At 42.4% G+C, this 22,098-nt stretch overlaps 1 protein-coding gene across 1 annotated transcript in view; it reads right to left on the bottom strand.

Moving 5' to 3' along the window:
- TTLL1 (TTL family tubulin polyglutamylase complex subunit L1) overlaps window positions 1-19,467 on the bottom strand; it is a 37,437-nt gene extending 17,970 nt beyond the window's left edge. The window contains exons 1-7 of the mRNA XM_075276461.1: window positions 19,421-19,467; window positions 18,857-18,973; window positions 5,400-5,608; window positions 4,473-4,653; window positions 3,912-4,046; window positions 3,269-3,377; window positions 2,090-2,233 (exon numbers count right to left, since the gene is read on the bottom strand). Coding sequence (XP_075132562.1) covers window positions 2,090-2,233; window positions 3,269-3,377; window positions 3,912-4,046; window positions 4,473-4,653; window positions 5,400-5,608; window positions 18,857-18,969 — 891 coding nt within the window. The 5' untranslated portion in view covers window positions 18,970-18,973; window positions 19,421-19,467. The remainder of the gene's footprint in view (window positions 1-2,089; window positions 2,234-3,268; window positions 3,378-3,911; window positions 4,047-4,472; window positions 4,654-5,399; window positions 5,609-18,856; window positions 18,974-19,420) is intronic.
- Window positions 19,468-22,098: the final 2,631 nt, after the last annotated feature.

The raw sequence follows: 22,098 nt of genomic DNA, 5'->3' as shown, positions 1-22,098 counted from the left end.
GGAGCCACTATGGGGTATAATACTGTGTGCAGGGGCCACTATGGGGTATAATACTGTGTGCAGGGGCCACTATGGGGGATAATACTGTGTGCAGGGGACACTATGGGGTATAATACTGTGTGCAGGGGCCACTATGGGGCATAATACTGTGTGCGGGGGCCACTATGGGACATAATACTGTGTGTAGGGGCCACTATGGGGCATAATACTGTGTGCAGGAGCCACTATGGGATATAATACTGTGTGCAGGGGCCACTATGGGATATAATACTGTGTGCAGGGGCCACTATGGGGGATAATACTGTGTGCGGGGGCCACTATGGGGGATAATACTGTGTGTAGGGGCCACTATGGGGCATAATACTGTGTGCAGGAGCCACTATGGGATATAATACTGTGTGCAGGGGCCACTATGGGATATAATACTGTGTGCAGGGGCCACTATGGGGGATAATACTGTGTGCGGGGGCCACTATGGGACATAATACTGTGTGTAGGGGCCACTATGGGGCATAATACTGTGTGCAGGAGCCACTATGGGATATAATACTGTGTGCAGGGGCCACTATGGGATATAATACTGTGTGCAGGGGCCACTATGGGGCATAATACTGTGTGCGGGGGCCACTATGGGACATAATACTGTGTGTAGGGGCCACTATGGGGCATAATACTGTGTGCAGGAGCCACTATGGGATATAATACTGTGTGCATGGGCCACTATGGGCTATATTACTGTGTGCAGGGGCAACTATGGGGGATAATACTGTGGCAGGAGCCACTATGGGGGATAATACTGTGTGCAGAGGCCACTATGGGGCATAATACTGTGTGCAGGGGCCACTATGGGACATAATACTGTGTGCAGGGGCCACTATGGGGGATAATACTGTGGCAGGAGCCACTATGGGGGATAATACTGTGTGCAGAGGCCACTATGGGGCATAATACTGTGTGCAGGGGCCACTATGGGACATAATATTGTGTGCAGGGGCCACTATGGGGGATAATACTGTGTACAGGGGCCACTATGGGGGATAATACTGTGTGCAGGGGCCACTATGGGGCATAATCATAATACTGTGTGCAGGGGCCACTATGGGACATAATATTGTGTGCAGGGGCCACTATGGGGGATAATACTGTGTGCAGGGGCCACTATGGGAGATAATACTGTGTGCAGGGGCCACTATGGGGCATAATCATAATACTGTGTGCAGGGGCCACTATGGGACATAATATTGTGTGCAGGGGCCACTATGGGGGATAATACTGTGTGCAGGGGCCACTATGGGGGATAATACTGTGTGCAGGGGCCACTATGGGGGATAATACTGTGTGCAGGGGCCACTATGGGGGATAATACTGTGTGCAGGGGCCACTATGGGGGATAATACTGTGTGCAGGGGCCACTATGGGGGATAATACTGTGTGCAGGGGCCACTATGGGGAATAATACTGTGTGCAGGGGCTACTATGGGGTATAATACTGTGTGCAGGGGCCACTATGGGGGATAATACTGTGTGCAGGGGCCACTATGGGGGATAATACTGTGTGCAGGGGCCACTATGGGGGATAATACTGTGTGCAGGGGCCACTATGGGGAATAATACTGTGTGCAGGGGCTACTATGGGGTATAATACTGTGTGCAGGGGTCACTATGGGGGATAATACTGTGTGCAGGGACCACTATGGGGAATAATACTGTGTGCAGGGCTTACTAGGGGACATAATAGAGTGCGGAGGAGGGGGTCGGTCGTGGTCTTCGACGTCGGTGTCGGTTGGGGGGAGGCCCATGTCAAAAGTTCGCCACGGGGCCCCGCCATTCCTAGTTACGCCACTGGATAGATAGATAGATGAATAGATAGATGGTCAAATATGACATTGCTCCTATTCAGACCCCTCCTCGGATGTTCCGGCTGCACTTTTCTATTACTATTAGTATCTATCAGGCTGGTGACTTTTGCGCTGCCGTCGGCCTCATTACATATAATGAGACTAGTAACCTCCAGCGGTCAGCCGCAGCCATTCATTCAGCTGTCTTGTGGTATGGCTGCCCGGCTGCCCACCCCGCAGTAATGACTCACCGCCACCGCCTTCAGGGACTGGACAATTATCCAGTGAATTTCATCAAACAGTTTATCAGTGACTTCTCGTCCTCTGGTGCTCTCCAGGTACAGACGTAAATTACTGACTGTCCATTTCCCGCCGTGGACGTGATTGTAGTCATCCTGGAAGAGAGAAGAGCGGCTCATAACCCGGCGAGAGGCTGCAGGCAAGGCAGTAATGTACTGGAAGGAGATACAGCACTAGGTCTAGTCATATAACAACACTGCGGACTTATATGAGAGTGATAGATAGATAGGAGATAGATAGATAGATAGATAGATAGATAGATAGATAGATAGATAGATAGATAGGAGATAGATAGATAGATAGATAGATAGATAGGAGATAGATAGATAGATAGATAGATAGATAGATAGATAGGAGATAGATAGATAGGAGATAGATAGATAGATAGATAGATAGATAGGAGATAGATAGATAGATAGATAGATAGATAGATAGATAGATAGATAGATAGATAGATAGGAGATAGATAGATAGATAGATAGGAGATAGATAGATAGATAGATAGATAGATAGATAGATAGATAGATAGATAGATAGGAGATAGATAGATAGGAGATGGATAGATAGGAGATAGATAGATAGGAGATAGATAGATAGATAGATAGATAGATAGATAGATAGATAGATAGATAGGAGATAGATAGATAGATAGATAGATAGATAGATAGGAGATAGATAGATAGATAGATAGATAGATAGATAGATAGATAGATAGAGAGAGAGAGAGAGAGAGAGATAGATAGATAGATAGATAGATAGATAGATAGATAGATAGATAGATAGATAGATAGATAGATAGATAGGAGATAGATAGATAGATAGATAGATAGGAGATAGATAGATAGATAGATAGATAGATAGATAGGGAGATAGATAGATAGATAGATAGATAGATAGATAGATAGATAGGAGATAGCTAGATAGATAGATAGATAGATAGATAGATAGATAGATAGATAGATGCATAGATGGGAGATAGGTAATTCAATAAGATAGAAGGATAGATAGAGGAATATATATATATATATGTGTGAGAATATATAGATAGATAGTTATGAGATACTAGATGATATATTCCCCGCAGTACAACCAGCAGTATACACACAGCACAGATATATCCACCTCCTTACCCCATGCTTCTGAATAGCGACATTTGTCAGATGCACAAACATATTGTCCAGCTCGCTGGTACTGGGGGTGTATTTCACGGTGCAGAAACGGCAGAATCCAAGTTTGTACCTAGTGGAGAAAGAACGTGAGCAGATGACGTCTCAGCAGGGGATTGTGCAGCCGTGCAGGGCCTGAGTGGGCGGAGCATGATATGGTGATTCTCATTGGTGCTTTGTTTAAGCGGAGTCATATCCGCCCCTGAGGAGCTGCACTAGACCTACATACAGAAATATGCCAGAATGCGAAAGTGTAACTAGCGAAAAAAAATGTTTTCCCCCAAATACGTGGTGTAAAGTAACACTAGACAGTCCGAGGATGCAGCAGATTATCATCCAGCGTCAGACACTGTGATAAATCTGGTGTAGTATAAGACTGTCTATCCTAAGAGAACAGAAATACTATAATAGATGTTTACTACCTTTGGACTTATATTTAAGGTATTAATATTTTAAGTCCCCATAGTGGGGCGGAGTCTGCTGTCCCCCATCTATAATACACTATAATGATGTCATGAGAATGACCCCCTATGACATCACAGTCAGACATTGACATACAGGATAGCCCTGTATATATAACCCATATCTATCACTGACCACCACTTACATGTAGCACTTAAGCGGCCGGTAAGTAGTCACAAGCACGTACAGGCGGAGGTCAAACTTCTTCCCGCCGATCAGCAAGGGATTATCAATATATAAGGAGATGACGTAAGCTTCCTTAGAAGACTGAGACACAAACCTGAAAGACACAGCAATATCCAGATGTTACCTATGGGCGGCTATAGACAATGACCTCTATCTCATCTTATTAGGCAACAAGGTTTATTTTCAATGACAATTCTGGTTAATGACAGCCGCCACTAGGGGGAGCTATGGAGCTTAATGCATACAAATATCCCTAAAGGTATTTCTTATAAACATCTGCGTGTTTCAATGTTACCCCTAGGACTTTGTGGGGCAGATAAGTTACATTCACAAGGCAAATTTGGTTGCAAAACCTGTCACTGAAACAGAAATTTGAGACTGGTGGGGGTCCGATATCCGGGACCGCCACAGATAAGCTGTTCAGGTGACTGCTGCGGCCTCCTCACTGTGCTGTACATATGGCAGTTTAAGAATATCCGATCCCCCGTGTAAAGTCATGGCGGACTCTTCTAGAACTCACGAGGATGTCTTGCTGTCTCTGGACCACTTCTTAATCTGCGACAGCTTGTTGATAAGGAATATCCCTTTTCCTTGGGCTTTCCCGCAAGGTTTCATGATCCAGGTGCTGGACGGGTTTTTCCGAAATTCTTCTACAAATAGGTTATAATCGGCCGGAAGCATGAAGGTGACCGGCACGAAATCTACAAGGAAGAACAGACACGGATCATCCTATAAGTGACACGTCTTACCATATTATCACCTCCGTATCGGGCAGGCTCCGCCCTCCATTGAGTGAGTGTCGGCTTCTATGGTGAGTGTGGGCTGTTTACGTGGACATTCCCGATTTCCTAGTCCCAGCAATCTTTGGTCACGCAATAGGAAGTCACCTTGTAGCCCCCCCCCCCAAGGATCAGCCATGTTGAAATCCGTGCCTCCTGCCATTTGCGGGATGCTACCCCCTCCACATGAGAATAGCCGCTAAATACCCAGGGACGGCCCACTTGTAAGGAATATTTGCATAAACTCCACCCACTGGTGACCCATAATCCCCCCAATCATCTACAGATCCATCTATGACTTATCCAGTTTAAAGGGGTTATCCAGGATTAGAAAATATGGCTGCTTCAATTTCAGGAAGTGACATCACATGACCATGCCACAGATCAGGGGTGAGGCTATACGGGGTGAAGGGGTAGCAGGTGCACCCAATTCCTGGTGCCTAGGAGGGCACAAATGTCCCATATAGGGGGACACCAGTGTTATAGATGGCACATGGTAATGGGGGTCATAGTACAGATCTTGCCCTGTGGCCCAGGAGTTATTGCCCCTCTGGTCAGGTGATGATGTCACCGACCATCTCCATCAGTATGGCTCCACATTGGATAGGAGCAGATTTACAATACAGAAGACAACAGTCACCCCCCCCCCCCCTACATTTTCCACTGACCTAAATACAAGTATTTGCCGTTCTCGTCCTTCTCGGCCAGGGGGCTGCCCTCCTTCTCCATCTCCTTCCGGTACCTCTTGATGTTCTTCACCATTAGATCCTTCCTGGTGAGCTCGTAGTGATTGGGAAAGTGATTGACAAGTTGGTCGTCAGATAAGCGGAAGCCGGTCTCAACGCTGAAGCAGTTTCTGATGGTCTGCACGCTCATCCTACAAGACAGACAGCAGGAAATACATGGACCGAGCTCTATAGAAGAGGGACTGACAGGAGGTGCTGACAGAGGGATGCGGTGGCAGAATCCCAAAGTCATCACGAATTAGCGTTTTAGAGGCTTCTCCAGGACGTTGGATAGGTGGACACACTGCCGTATTGTGATGTCACAATGCCCCGTTATGATGTCACAATGCCTCATTATGATGTCACAATGACCCTTTATGATGTCACAATACCCCTTTATGATGTCACAATGCCCCCTTTATGATGTCACAATGACCCTTTATGATGTCACAATGACCCTTTATGATGTCACAATGCCCCCTTTATGATGTCACAATGCCCCTTTATGATGTCACAATGCCCCTTTTATGATGTCACAATGCCCCTTTTATGATGTCACAATGCCCCTTTTATGATGTCACAATGCCCCTTTTATGATGTCACAATGCCTCATTATGATGTCACAATGCCCTCATTATGATGTCACAATGCCCCTTTTATGATGTCACAATGCCCCATTAAGATGTCACAATGGCCTTTTATGATGTCACAATGCCTCATTATGATGTCACAATGCCCCTTTATGATGTCATAATGCCTCATTATGATGACACAATGCGCCGTTATGATGTCACAATGCCTCATTATGTCACAATGCCCTCATTATGATGTCACAATGCCCCTTTTATGATGTCGCAATGCCTCATTATGATGTCACGATGCCCCCTTTATGATGTTACAATGCCCTCATTATGATGTCACAATGTCCTCTTTATGATGTCACAATGCCCCTTTATGAAGTCACAATGCCCTCATTATGATGTCACAATGCCCTCTTTATGATGTCACAATGCCCCTTTTATGATGTCGCAATGCCTCATTATGATGTCACAATGCCCCCTTTATGATGTCACAATGACCCTTTATGATGTCACAATGCCCCCTTTATGATGTCACAATGGCTCATTATGATGTCACAATGCCTCATTATGTCACAATGCCTCATTATGATGTAACAATGCCCCTTTTATGATGTCACAATGCCTCATTATGATGTCACAATGCCCCCTTTATGATGTCACAATGCCCCTTTATGATGTCACAATGCCCCTTTATGATGTCACAATGCCCCCTTTATGATGTCACAATGACCCTTTATGATGTCACAATGACCCCTTATGAATTCACAATGCTCCACAGTGATGTCACAATGCCCCTTTTATGATGTCACAATGCCTCATTATGATGACACAATGCCCCGTTATGATGTCACAATGCCTCATTATGATGTCACAATGCCTCATTATGTCACAATGCCCTCATTATGATGTCACAATGCCCTCTTTATGATGTCACAATGCCCCTTTTATGATGTCACAATGCCCTCTTTATGATGTCACAATGCCCCTTTTATGATGTCGCAATGCCTCATTATGATGTCACAATGCCCCCTTTAAGATGTCACAATGCCCCCTTTATGATGTTACAATGCCCTCATTATGATGTCACAATGCCCCCTTTATGATGTCACAATGCCCCCTTTATGATGTCACAATGCCCCTTTTATGATGTCGCAATGCCTCATTATGATGTCACAATGCCCCCTTTATGATGTCACAATGACCCTTTATGATGTCACAATGCCCCCTTTATGATGTCACAATGACTCATTATGATGTCACAATGCCCCCTTTATGATGTCACAATGCCTCATTATGTCACAATGCCCCCTTTATGATGTCACAATGCCCCCTTTATGATGTCACAATGACCCTTTATGATGTCACAATGACCCTTTATGATGTCACAATGCCCCCTTTATGATGTCACAATGCCCCTTTATGATGTCACAATGCCCCTTTTATGATGTCACAATGCCCCTTTTATGATGTCACAATGCCCCTTTTATGATGTCACAATGCCCCTTTTATGATGTCACAATGCCTCATTATGATGTCACAATGCCCTCATTATGATGTCACAATGCCCCTTTTATGATGTCACAATGCCCCATTAAGATGTCACAATGGCCTTTTATGATGTCACAATGCCTCATTATGATGTCACAATGCCCCTTTATGATGTCATAATGCCTCATTATGATGACACAATGCGCCGTTATGATGTCACAATGCCTCATTATGATGTCACAATGCCCTCATTAGGATGTCACAATGCCCTCTTTATGATGTCACAATGCCCCTTTTATGATGTCGCAATGCCTCATTATGATGTCACAATGCCCCCTTTATGATGTCACAATGACCCTTTATGATGTCACAATGCCCCCTTTATGATGTCACAATGCCCTCATTATGATGTCACAATGCCCTCTTTATGATGTCACAATGCCTCATTATGATTGTCACAATGCCTCATTATGATGTCACAATGCCCTCTTTATGATGTCACAATGCCCCTTTTATGATGTCGCAATGCCTCATTATGATGTCACGATGCCCCCTTTATGATGTTACAATGCCCTCATTATGATGTCACAATGCCCTCTTTATGATGTCACAATGCCCCTTTATGAAGTCACAATGCCCTCATTATGATGTCACAATGCCCCTTTTATGATGTCGCAATGCCTCATTATGATGTCACAATGCCCCCTTTATGATGTCACAATGACCCTTTATGATGTCACAATGCCCCCTTTATGATGTCACAATGGCTCATTATGATGTCACAATGCCTCATTATGTCACAATGCCCCCTTTATGATGTCACAATGCCCCTTTATGATGTCACAATGCCCCCTTTATGATGTCACAATGACTCATTATGATGTCACAATGCCCCCTTTATGATGTCACAACGACCCTTTATGATGTCACAATGACCCTTTATGATGTCACAATGCCCCCTTTATGATGTCACAATGCCCCCTTTATGATGTCACAATGCCCTCATTATGATGTCACAATGCCCCTTTTATGATGTCACAATGCCCCATTATGATGTCACAATGCCCCCTTTATGATGTCACAATGCCTCATTATGATGTCACAATGCCTCATTATGATGTCACAATGCCCCTTTTATGATGTCACAATGCCCCTTTATGATGTCACAATGCCCCCTTTATGATGTCACAATGCCCCTTTTATGATGTCACAATGCCTCATTATGATGTCACAATGCCTCTTTATAATGTCACAATGCCTCATTATGATGTCACAATGACCCTTTATGATGTCACAATGACCCTTTATGATGTCACAATGCTCCTTTATGATGTCACAATGACCCGTTGTGATGTCATAATGACCCTTTATGATGTCACAATGACCCTTTATGATGTCACAATGCCTCATTATGATGTCACAATGCCTCATTATGATGTCACAATGACCCTTTATGATGTCACAATGACCCTTTATGATGTCACAATGCTCCTTTATGATGTCACAATGCCTCATTATGATGTCACAATACCCCCTTTATGATGTCACAATGACCCTTTATGATGTCACAATGACCCTTTATGATGTCACAATGCTCCTTTATGATGTCACAATGCCCCTTTTATGATGTCACAATGCCCCTTTATGATGTTGCAATGCCCACTTTATGATGTCACAATGCCTCATTATGATGTCACAATGCCCCCTTTATGATGTCACAATGCCTCATTATGATGTCACAATGCCCCCTTTATGATGTCACAATGCCTCATTATGATGTCACAATGCTCCTTTATGATGTCACAATGACCCGTTATGATGTCACAATGACCCTTTATGATGTCACAATGACCCTTTATGATGTCACAATGCTCCTTTATGATGTCACAATGCCCCTTTATGATGTCACAATGACTCTTTATGATGTCACAGTGCCCCCTTTATAATGTCACAATGCCCCCTTTATGATGTCACAATGATCCTTTTATGATGTCACAATGCCCCTTTTATGATGTCACAATGACCCTTTATGATGTCACAATGCCCCCTTTATGATGTCACAATGCCTCATTATGATGTCACAATGCCCCCTTTATGATGTCACAATGCCCCTTTATGATGTCAAAATGCCCCCTTTATGATGTCACAATGCCTCATTATGATGTCACAATACCCCATTTATGATGTCACAATGACCCTTTAAGACGTCACAATGCCCCTTTATGATGTCACAATGCCCCCTTTATGATGTCACAATGCCTCATTATGATGTCACAATGCCCTCTTTATGATGTCACAATGCCCCTTTATGATGTCACAATGCCTCATTATGATGTCACAATGCCCTCTTTATGATGTCACAATGCCTCATTATGATGTCACAATGCCCTCTTTATGATGTCACAATGCCTCATTATGATGTGACAATGCCTCATTATGATGTCACAATGCCCTCTTTATGATGTCACAATGACCCTTTATGATGTCACAATGCCCCTTTATGATGTCACAATGACCCTTTATGATGTCACAAAGATACTTTTATGATGTCACAATGCCTCATTATGTTGTCACAATGCCCTCTTTATGATGTCACAATGCCTCATTACGTTGTCACAATGCCCTCTTTAAGATGTCACAATGCCTCTTTATGATGTCACAATGCCTCATTATGATGTCACAATGCCCCCTTTATGATGTAACAATGCCCCTTTATGATGTCACAATGCCCCCTTTATGATGTCACAATGCCCCTTTATGATGTCACAATGCCTCATTATGATGTCACAATGCCCCCTTTATGATGTAACAATGCCCCTTTATGATGTCACAATGCCCCCTTTATGATGTCACAATGCCTCATTATGATGTCACAATGCCCTCTTTATGATGTCACAATGACCCTTTATGATGTCACAATGCCCCTTTATGATGTCACAATGCCTCATTATGATGTCACAATGCCCCCTTTATGATGTCACAATGCCCCCTTCATGATGTCACAATGCCCCCTTTATGATGTCACAATGCCTCATTATGATGTCACAATGCCCCCTTTATGATGTCACAATGCCTCATTATGATGTCACAATGCCTCATTATGATGTCACAATGCCTCATTATGATGTCACAATGCCCCCTTTATGATGTCACAATGCCCCTTTATGATGTCACAATGCCCTCTTTATGATGTCACAATGCCTTATTATGATGTCACAATGCCCTCTTTATGATGTCACAATGACCCTTTATGATGTCACAATGCCTCATTATGATGTCACAATGCCCTCTTTATGATGTCACAATGACCCTTTATGATGTCTCAATGCCTCATTATGATGTCACAATGACCCTTTATGATGTCACAATGCCCCTTTATGATGTCACAATGACCCTTTATGATGTCACAATGCCCCTTTATGATGTCACAATGCCCCTTTTATGATGTCACAATGACCCTTTATGATGTCACAATGCCCCTTTTATGATGTCACAATGCCCCTTTATGATGTCACAGTTCCCCTTTATGATGTCACAATGCCTCATTATGATGTCACAATAACCCTTTATGATGTCACAGTGCCCCCTTTATGATGTCACAATGACCCTTTATGATGTCACAATGCCCCTTTATGATGTCACAATGCCCCCTTTATGATGTCACAATGCCTCATTATGATGTCACAATGCCCTCATTATGATGTCTCAATGCCCCTTTATGATGTCACAATGCCTCATTATGTCACAATGCCCTCATTATGATGTCACAATGACCCGTTATGATGTCACAATGCCCCTTTATGATATCACAATGCCTCATTATGATGTCACAATGACCCTTTATGATGTCACAATGCTCATTTATGATGTCACAATGACCCGTTATGATGTCACAATGCCTCATTATGATGTCACAATGCCTCATTATGATGTCACAATGCCCCCTTTATGATGTCACAATGCCTCATTATGATGTCACAATGCCCCCTTTATGATGTCACAATGTCCCTTTATGTCACAATGCCCCCTTTATGATGTCACAATGCCTCATTATGATGTCACAATGACCCTTTATTATGTCACAATGCCTCATTATGATGTCACAATGACCCTTTATGATGTCACAATGACCCTTTATGATGTTACAATGCCCCTTTATGATGTCACAATGCCCCCTTTATGATGTCACTATGCCTCATTATGATGTCACAATGCCTCATTATGATGTCACAATGCCTCATTATGATGTCACAATGCCCTTTTTATGAAGTCACAATGCCTCATTATGTCACAATGCCCCCTTTATGATGTCAGAATGCCTCATTATGATGTCACAATGACCCTTTATGATGTCACAATGCTCCTTTATGATTTCACAATGACCCTTTATGATGTCACAATGCCCCCTTTATGATGTCACAATGACCCTTTATGATGTCACAATGACCCTTTATGATGTCACAATGCCCCTTTATGATGTCACAATGCCTCATTATGATGTCACAATGCCCTCATTATGATGTCACAATGCCCCTTTTATGATGTCACAATGCCTCATTATGATGTCACAATGCCTCATTATGATGTCACAATGCCCCCTTTGTGATGTCACAATGCCCTCATTATGATGTCACAATGCCCCCTTTATGATGTCACAATGACCCTTTCTGATGTCACAATGCTCCTTTATGATTTCACAATGACCCGTTATGATGTCACAATGACCCTTTATGATGTCACAATGCTCCTTTATGATGTCACAATGCCCCCTTTATGATGTCACAATGCCCCCTTTATGATGTCACAATGCCTCATTATGAAGTCACAATGCCCCCTTTATGATGTCACAATGCCCTCTTTATGATGTCACAATGACTCTTTATGATGTCACAATGCCCCTTTTATGATGTCACAATGCCTCATTATGATGTCACAATGCCCTCTTTATGATGTCACAATGCCCCCTTTATGATGTCACAATGCTCCTTTATGATGTCACAATGCCCCCTTTATGATGTCACAATGCCCCCTTTATGATGTCACAATACCTCATTATGATGTCACAATGCCCTCTTTATGATGTCACAATGACTCTTTATGATGTCACAATGCCCCCTTTATGATGTCACAATGCCTCATTATGATGTCACAATGCCCCCTTTATGATGTCACAATGCCCCTTTATGATGTCACAATGCCCCCTTTATGATGTCACAATGCCTCATTATGATGTCACAATGACCCTTTATGATGTCACAATGCCCCTTTATGATGTCACAATGCCTCATTATGATGTCACAATGCCCCCTTTATGATGTCACAATGCCCCTTTATGATGTCACAATGCCTCATTATGATGTCACAATGCCCTCTTTATGATGTCACAATGTCCCTTTATGATGTCACAATGACCCTTTATGATGTCACAATGCCTCATTATGATGTCACAATGCCCTCTTTATGATGTCACAATGACCCTTTATGATGTCACAATGCCCCTTTATGATGTCACAATGCCCCTTTATGATGTCACAATGCCCCCTTCATGATGTCACAATGCCCCTTTATGATGTCACAATGCCTCATTATGATGTCACAATGCCCTCTTTATGATGTCACAATGACCCTTGATGATGTCACAATGCCCGTTTTATGATGTCACAATGCCCCTTTATGATGTCACAATGCTCCCTTTATGATGTCACAATGCCTCATTATGATGTCACAATGCCCCCTTTATGATGTCACAATGCCTCATTATGATGTCACAATGACCCTTTATGATGTCACTATGACCCGTTATGATGTCACAATGACCCTTTATGATGTCACAATGCCCCCTTTATGATGTCACAATGACCCTTTATGATGTCACAATGCTCCTTTATGATGTCACAATGACCCTTTATGATGTCACAATGCCCCTTTATGATGTCGCAATGACCCTTTATGATGTCACAATGATCCTTTTATGATGTCACAATGCCTCATTATGATGTCACAGTGCCCCCTTTATAATGTCACAATGCCCCCTTTATGATGTCACAATGATCCTTTTATGATGTCACAATGCCTCATTATGATGTCACAATGCCCCTTTTATGATGTCACAATGCCTCATTATGATAACACAATGCCCCCTTTATGATGTCACAATGCCCCTTTATGATGTCACAATGCCCCCTTTATGATGTCACAATGCCTCATTATGATGTCACAATGCCCCCTTTATGATGTCACAATGCCCCTTTATGATGTCAAAATGCCCACTTTATGATGTCACAATGCCTCATTATGATGTCACAATGCCCTCTTTATGATGTCACAATGCCCCCTTTATGATGTCACAATGCCCCTTTATGATGTCAAAATGCCCCTTTATGATGTCACAATGCCTCATTATGATGTCACAATGCCCTCTTTATGATGTCACAATGCCCTCTTTATGATGTCACAATGACCCTTTATGATGTCACAATGCCCCCTTTATGATGTCACAATGCCCTATTTATGATGTCACAATGACCCTTTATGATGTCACAATGCCCTGTTTATGATGTCACAATGACCCTTTATGATGTCACAATGCCCCCTTTATGATGTCACAATGCTCCTTTATGATGTCACAATGACCCTTTATGATGTCACAATGCCCCCTTTATGATGTCACAATGCTCCTTTATGATGTCACAATGCCCCCTTTATGATGTCACAATGACCCTTTATGATGTCACAATGCTCCTTTATGATGTCACAATGCCTCATTATGATGTCACAATGCCTCATTATGATGTCACAATACCTCATTATGATGTCAAAATGCCCTCTTTATGATGTCACAATGCCTCATTATGTTGTCACAATGCCCCCTTTATGATGTCACAATGCCCCTTTATGATGTCACAATGCCCCCTTTATGATGTCACAATGCCTCATTATGATGTCACAATGCCCCCTTTATGATGTCACAATGCCCCCTTCATGATGTCACAATGATCCTTTTATGATGTCACAATGCCTCATTATGATGTCACAATGCCCCTTTTATGATGTCACAATGCCTCATTATGATGACACAATGCCCCCTTTATGATGTCACAATGCCCCTTTATGATGTCACAATGCCCCCTTTATGATGTCACAATGCCTCATTATGATGTCACAATGCCCTCTTTATGATGTCACAATGACCCTTTATGATGTCACAATGCCCCCTTTATGATGTCACAATGCCCCTTTATGATGTCAAAATGCCCCCTTTATGATGTCACAATGCCTCATTATGATGTCACAATGCCCTGTTTATGATGTCACAATGACCCTTTATGATGTCACAATGCCCCCTTTATGATGTCACAATGCTCCTTTATGATGTCACAATGACCCTTTATGATGTCACAATGCCCCCTTTATGATGTCACAATGCTCCTTTATGATGTCACAATGCCCCCTTTATGATGTCACAATGACCCTTTATGATGTCACAATGCTCCTTTATGATGTCACAATGCCTCATTATGATGTCACAATGCCCCCTTTATGATGTCACAATGCCCCCTTCATGATGTCACAATGCCTCATTATGATGTCACAATGACCCTTTTATGATGTCACAATGCCCCTTTATGATGTCACAATGCCTCATTATGATGTCACAATGCCCTCTTTATGATGTCACAATGCCCCTTTATGATGTCACAATGACCCTTTATGATGTCACAATGCCCCTTTTATGATGTCACAATGCCCCTTTATGATGTCACAATGCCCCTTTATGATGTCACAATGCCCTCATTATGACGTCACAATGCCCCTTTATGATGTCACAATGCCCTTTTATGATGTCACAATGCCCCTTTATGATGTCACAATGCCCCTTTATGATGTCACAATGACCCTTTATGATGTCACAATGCTCCTTTATGATGTCACAATGACCCGTTATTATGTCACAATGCCCCTTTATGATGTCACAATGCTCATTTATGATGTCACAATGACCCGTTATGATGTCACAATGATCCTTTATGATGTCACAATGCCTCATTATGATGTCACAATGACCCTTTATGATGTCACAATGCCCCTTTTATGATGTCACAATGCCCTCTTTATGATGTCACAATGCCCCTTTATGATGTCACAATGCCTCATTATGATGTCACAATGCCCCTTTATGATGTCACAATGCCTCTTTATGATGTCACAATGACCCTTTAAGATGTCACAATGATCCTTTTATGATGTCATAATGACCCTTTATGATGTCACAATGCCTCCTTTATGATGTCACAATGCCTCATTATGATGTCACAATGACCCTTTATGATGTCACAATGCCCCTTTTATGATGTCACAATGCCCTCTTTATGATGTCACAATGCCCCTTTATGATGTCACAATGCCCCATTATGATGTCACAATGCCCCCTTTATGATGTCACAATGCCCATTTATGATGTCACAATGCCCCCTTTATGATGTCACAATGCCTCATTATGATGTCACAATGCCCTCTTTATGATGTCACAATGACCCTTTATGATGTCACAATGCCCCTTTATGATGTCACAATGCCTCATTATGATGTCACAATGCCCCCTTTATGATGTCACAATGCCCCCTTCATGATGTCACAATGCCCCTTTATGATGTCACAATGCCCCCTTTATGATGTCACAATGCCTCATTATGATGTCACAATGCCTCATTATGATGTCACAATGCCCTCTTTATGATGTCACAATGACCCTTTATGATGTCACAATGCCCCTTTATGATGTCACAATGCCCCCTTTATGATGTCACAATGCCTCATTATGATGTCAATATGCCCGCATTATGATGTCACAATGCCCTCATTATGATGTCACAATGCCCCTTTTATGATGTCACAATGCCCTCATTATGATGTCACAATGCCCCTTTATGATGTCACAATGCCCCTTTATGATGTCACAATGCCCTCATTATGATGTCACAATGCCCCTTTATGATGTCACAATGCCCTTTTATGATGTCACAATGACCCTTTATGATGTCACAATGCTCCTTTATGATGTCACAATGACCCGTTATGATGTCACAATGCCTCATTATGATGTCACAATGCCCCCTTTATGATGTCACAATGCCTCATTATGATGTCACAATGCCCCCTTTATGATGTCACAATGTCCCTTTATGATGTCACAATGCCCCTTTATGATGTCACAATGCCACTTTATGATGTCACAATGCCTCATTATGATGTCACAATGACCCTTTATGATGTCACAATGCTCCTTTATGATGTCACAATGACCCGTTATGATGTCACAATGACCCTTTATGATGTCACAATGCCTCATTATGATGTCACAATGCTCCTTTATGATGTCACAATGACCCTTTATGATGTCACAATGCCTCATTATGATGTCACAATGCCCTCATTATGATGTCACAATGCCCCCTTTATGATGTCACAATGCCTCATTATGATGTCACAATGCCCCCTTTATGATGTCACAATGTCCCTTTATGATGTCACAATGCCCCTTTATGATGTCACAATGATCCTTTTATGATGTCACAATGCCTCATTATGATGTCACAATGCCCCCTTTATGATGTCACAATGTCCCTTTATGATGTCACAATGCCCCTTTATGTCACAATGCCCCCTTTATGATGTCACAATGCCCCTTTATGATGTCACAATGCCCCTTTATGATGTCACAATGCCCTTTTATGATGTCACAATGCTCATTTATGATGTCACAATGACCCGTTATGATGTCACAATGCCTCATTATGATGTCACAATGCCCCCTTTATGATGTCACAATGCCTCATTATGATGTCACAATGCCCCCTTTATGATGTCACAATGTCCCTTTATGATGTCACAATGCCCCTTTATGATTTCACAATGACCCTTTATGATGTCACAATGCCCCCTTTATGATGTCACAATGCTCCTTTATGATGTCACAATGACCCGTTATGATGTCACAATGACCCTTTATGATGTCACAATGCCTCATTATGACGTCACAATGCCCCTTTATGATGTCACAATGACCCTTTATGATGTCACAATGCCTCATTATGATGTCACAATGCCCTCATTATGATGTCACAATGCCCCTTTCATGATGTCACAATGCCCCCTTTATGATGTCACAATGCCCCCTTTATGATGTCACAATCACCCTTTATGATGTCACAATGCTCCTTTATGATGTCACAATGACCCTTTATGATGTCACAATGACCCTTTATGATGTCACAATGCCTCATTATGATGTCACAATGCCCTCATTATGATGTCACAATGCCCCCTTTATGATGTCACAATGCCTCATTATGATGTCACAATGCCCCCTTTATGATGTCACAATGTCCCTTTATGATGTCACAATGCCCCTTTATGATGTCACAATGATCCTTTTATGATGTCACAATGCCTCATTATGTCACAATGACCCTTTATGATGTCACAATGACCCTTTATGATGTCACAATGCCCTCTTTATGATGTCACAATGACCCTTTATGATGACACAATGAAGCACTGTTGTCATACCACAAATACACTCTGCTGTGTCACAATGCCCCATGATGATGTCACAGAATTTATTGTACTGTCACAGCCTAGATAAATCAAGACCAGATAAGGACCAAGGGGTCGTGGGTACTGGAGAAGCAGAAAGGTTTCTTAGCCCACAAAATAAACGCAGTCCACTCCATCCTTGCACTGGATTACATTGCTGCAGAAATAGTCGTACAGTTCGCCACCTTGTGGCACAGATCACAGTTACAATTTTACTCCTCCCCCAGGGCCCATTCCCCTGTAGGTTGGCACCTGAACAAGAGTTAAACTGCCAGACGCTGCTTCAAACTGCAGGAGTTCTTGCTTAAAGGGGTTTTCCAGGCTCAAACTATTGCTAATCTATCCTGAAGGAGAGGTCTTCATTATCAGATCAGTGAGGGTCTGATACCCGGCACCCACATAGATCAGCTGTTCACAACACAGGCTACAAGCAGAATAGAACAGGAAGCAAACAGTGCTGTTCTCTGTGTAGTGGCCACACCATGGAATTGCAGGTCAGCTCTTATTCACTTAAATGACAGCTAAGCTGTAGTAACTCGGTTTGGCCACTACACAGAGAACAGCGCTGTCTATTTCCTATTCTATTCTTTGTGTATGATGCTGAGAACAGCTGATCCATGTGGGTGCCGGATGTTGAACTCCAACAATCTGATATTGATGATGAATCCTTAAGACAGGCCGCAAATATTTTTAGCCCTTTAATTTTTTGAGCAAGTAGATTTCCGCCGATCTTACCAGTAGAAGTTCCAGTCGTCGCTCTCGGACACCTGGACCCATCCCCGCTTCTCAAAGTTATTGATCAGCACAGACTTCTCGATATCCGTCACCCACTTCAGTTTTCCCGACATGGCCCTGGATGGGAGAGAGAGGAGACATGACACGTCCATTACTCCAATGTATAATGTGTAAGGGCTCGGGTGAATGTCTACACCTTCTAATGCAGGCCACAGATAAGCGGTGACGGACACATTATGGTGCCGCTTATCTCCAGGCCGCAATAACACACTGGTATATGGGCGCTGTATAGGGGTATATTATAGTGAGGGAACATGAGTCTTTCTCACCAAGGGGTTAAATATCCCCCCTATGTAAGATTATGTTATGCTATGTTATAATTTGATCATGTGACTCTATCTATGAGGTCTGTATATAGAGGGTATATAATATATATATATAGGATTTCTATATGGATGACACCTATCACATGCACAACCATTACCATATTGCAATTGTCTGCAATTCCCCATCTACATCCCATAATATACCCTCCCCCGTGTATTCAGCCCATAATATACTCACAGAGGAGAAGCAGCCGGAGAGAGCGGAGCAGGTGCAGCCACACATCCACTTCCGGGGTGCTACCAGGGTAACCGACAAAGCCGGCTCTGGTTATACTGTATGGAATCAGCCATCATGTGCCATCTGGTGGTAACTAAGTGTAATAGCAGTGAATGAAGTAATAGGGATCTACAGTATGAATGGCATAAAATATAGTCACTGTTCCTTAAAGGGGGTTTCCACTTTATCTTACTGAAGCCTAAACCTATACCTGTACTGTGACATCACTGTGTGTATTATCCCTGTACTGTGACATCACTGTGTGTATTATCTCTGTACTGTGACATCACTGTGTGTATTATCCCTGTACTGTGACATCACTGTGTGTATTATCCTGTACTGTGACATCACTGTGTGTATTATCCTGTACTGTGACATCACTGTGTGTATTATCTCTGTACTGTGACATCACTGTGTGTATTATCCTGTACTGTGACATCACTGTGTGTATTATCCCTGTACTGTGACATCACTGTGTGTATTATCTCTGTACTGTGACATCACTGTGTGTATTATCCCTGTACTGTGACATCACTGTGTGTATTATCCTGTACTGTGACATCACTGTGTGTATTATCCTGTACTGTGACATCACTGTGTGTATTATCTCTGTACTGTGACATCACTGTGTGTATTATCCTGTACTGTGACATCACTGTGTGTATTATCCCTGTACTGTGACATCACTGTGTGTATTATCTCTGTACTGTGACATCACTGTGTGTATTATCTCTGTACTGTGACATCACTGTGTGTATTATCTCTGTACTGTGACATCACTGTGTGTATTATCTCTGTACTGTGACATCACTGTGTGTATTATCTCTGTACTGTGACATCACTGTGTGTATTATCCCTGTACTGTGACATCACTGTGTGAATTATCCTGTACTGTGACATCACTGTGTGTATTATCCCTGTACTGTGACATCACTGTGTGTATTATCCTGTACTGTGACATCACTGTGTGTATTATCCTGTACTGTGACATCACTGTGTGTATTATCCCTGTACTGTGACATCACTGTGTGTATTATCTCTGTACTGTAACATCACTGTGTGAATTATCCTGTACTGTGACATCACTGTGTGTATTATCCTGTACTGTGACATCACTGTGTGTATTATCTCTGTACTGTGACATCACTGTGTGTATTATCTCTGTACTGTGACATCACTGTGTGTATTATCCTGTACTGTGACATCACTGTGTGTATTATCCCTGTACTGTGACATCACTGTGTGTATTATCTCTGTACTGTGACATCACTGTGTGTATTATTCTGTACTGTGACATCACTGTGTATATTATATCTGTACTGTGACATCACTGTGTGTATTATCTCTGTACTGTGACATCACTGTGTGTATTATCTCTGTACTGTGACATCACTGTGTGTATTATCCTGTACTGTGACATCACTGTGTGTATTATCTCTGTACTGTGACATCACTGTGTGTATTATCCCTGTACTGTGACATCACTGTGTGTATTATCCTGTACGGTGACATCACTGTGTGTATTATCTCTGTACTGTGACATCACTGTGTGTATTATCCCTGTACTGTGACATCACTATGTGTATTATCCCTGTACTGTGACATCACTGTGTGTATTATCCTGTACTGTGACATCACTGTGTGTATTATCTCTGTACTGTGACATCACTGTGTGTATTATCTCTGTACTGTGACATCACTGTGTGTATTATCCCTGTACTGTGACATCACTGTGTGTATTATCCTGTACTGTGACATCACTGTGTGTATTATCCCTGTACTGTGACATCACTGTGTGTATTATCCCTGTACTGTGACATCACTGTGTGTATTATCTCTGTACTGTGACATCACTGTGTGTATTATCTCTGTACTGTGACATCACTGTGTGTATTATCCTGTACTGTGACATCACTGTGTGTATTATCCTGTACTGTGACATCACTGTGTGTATTATCCTGTACTGTGACATCACTGTGTGTATTATCCCTGTACTGTGACATCACTGTGTGTATTATCCTGTACTGTGACATCACTGTGTGTATTATCCCTGTACTGTGACATCACTGTGTGTATTATCCCTGTACTGTGACATCACTGTGTGTATTATCCTGTACTGTGACATCACTGTGTGTATTATCCCTGTACTGTGACATCACTGTGTGTATTATCCTGTACTGTGACATCACTGTGTGTATTATCCCTGTACTGTGACATCACTGTGTGTATTATCCTGTACTGTGACATCACTGTGTGTATTATCCCTGTACTGTGACATCACTGTGTGTATTATCTCTGTACTGTGACATCACTGTGTGTATTATCTCTGTACTGTGACATCACTGTGTGTATTATCCTGTACTGTGACATCACTGTGTGTATTATCTCTGTACTGTGACATCACTGTGTGTATTATCTCTGTACTGTGACATCACTGTGTGTATTATCTCTGTACTGTGACATCACTGTGTGTATTATCCTGTACTGTGACATCACTGTGTGTATTATCCCTGTACTGTGACATCACTGTGTGTATTATCCTGTACTGTGACATCACTGTGTGTATTATCCTGTACTGTGACATCACTGTGTGTATTATCCTGTACTGTGACATCACTGTGTGTATTATCCCTGTACTG

The sequence above is a fragment of the Leptodactylus fuscus genome, chromosome 5, assembly GCF_031893055.1.
Source record: "Leptodactylus fuscus isolate aLepFus1 chromosome 5, aLepFus1.hap2, whole genome shotgun sequence".
NCBI classification, from domain to species: Eukaryota; Metazoa; Chordata; class Amphibia; order Anura; family Leptodactylidae; genus Leptodactylus; species Leptodactylus fuscus.
The sequence above is the reverse complement of the archived record's forward strand: the minus strand, read 5'-3'. Positions and strand labels throughout refer to the sequence as shown.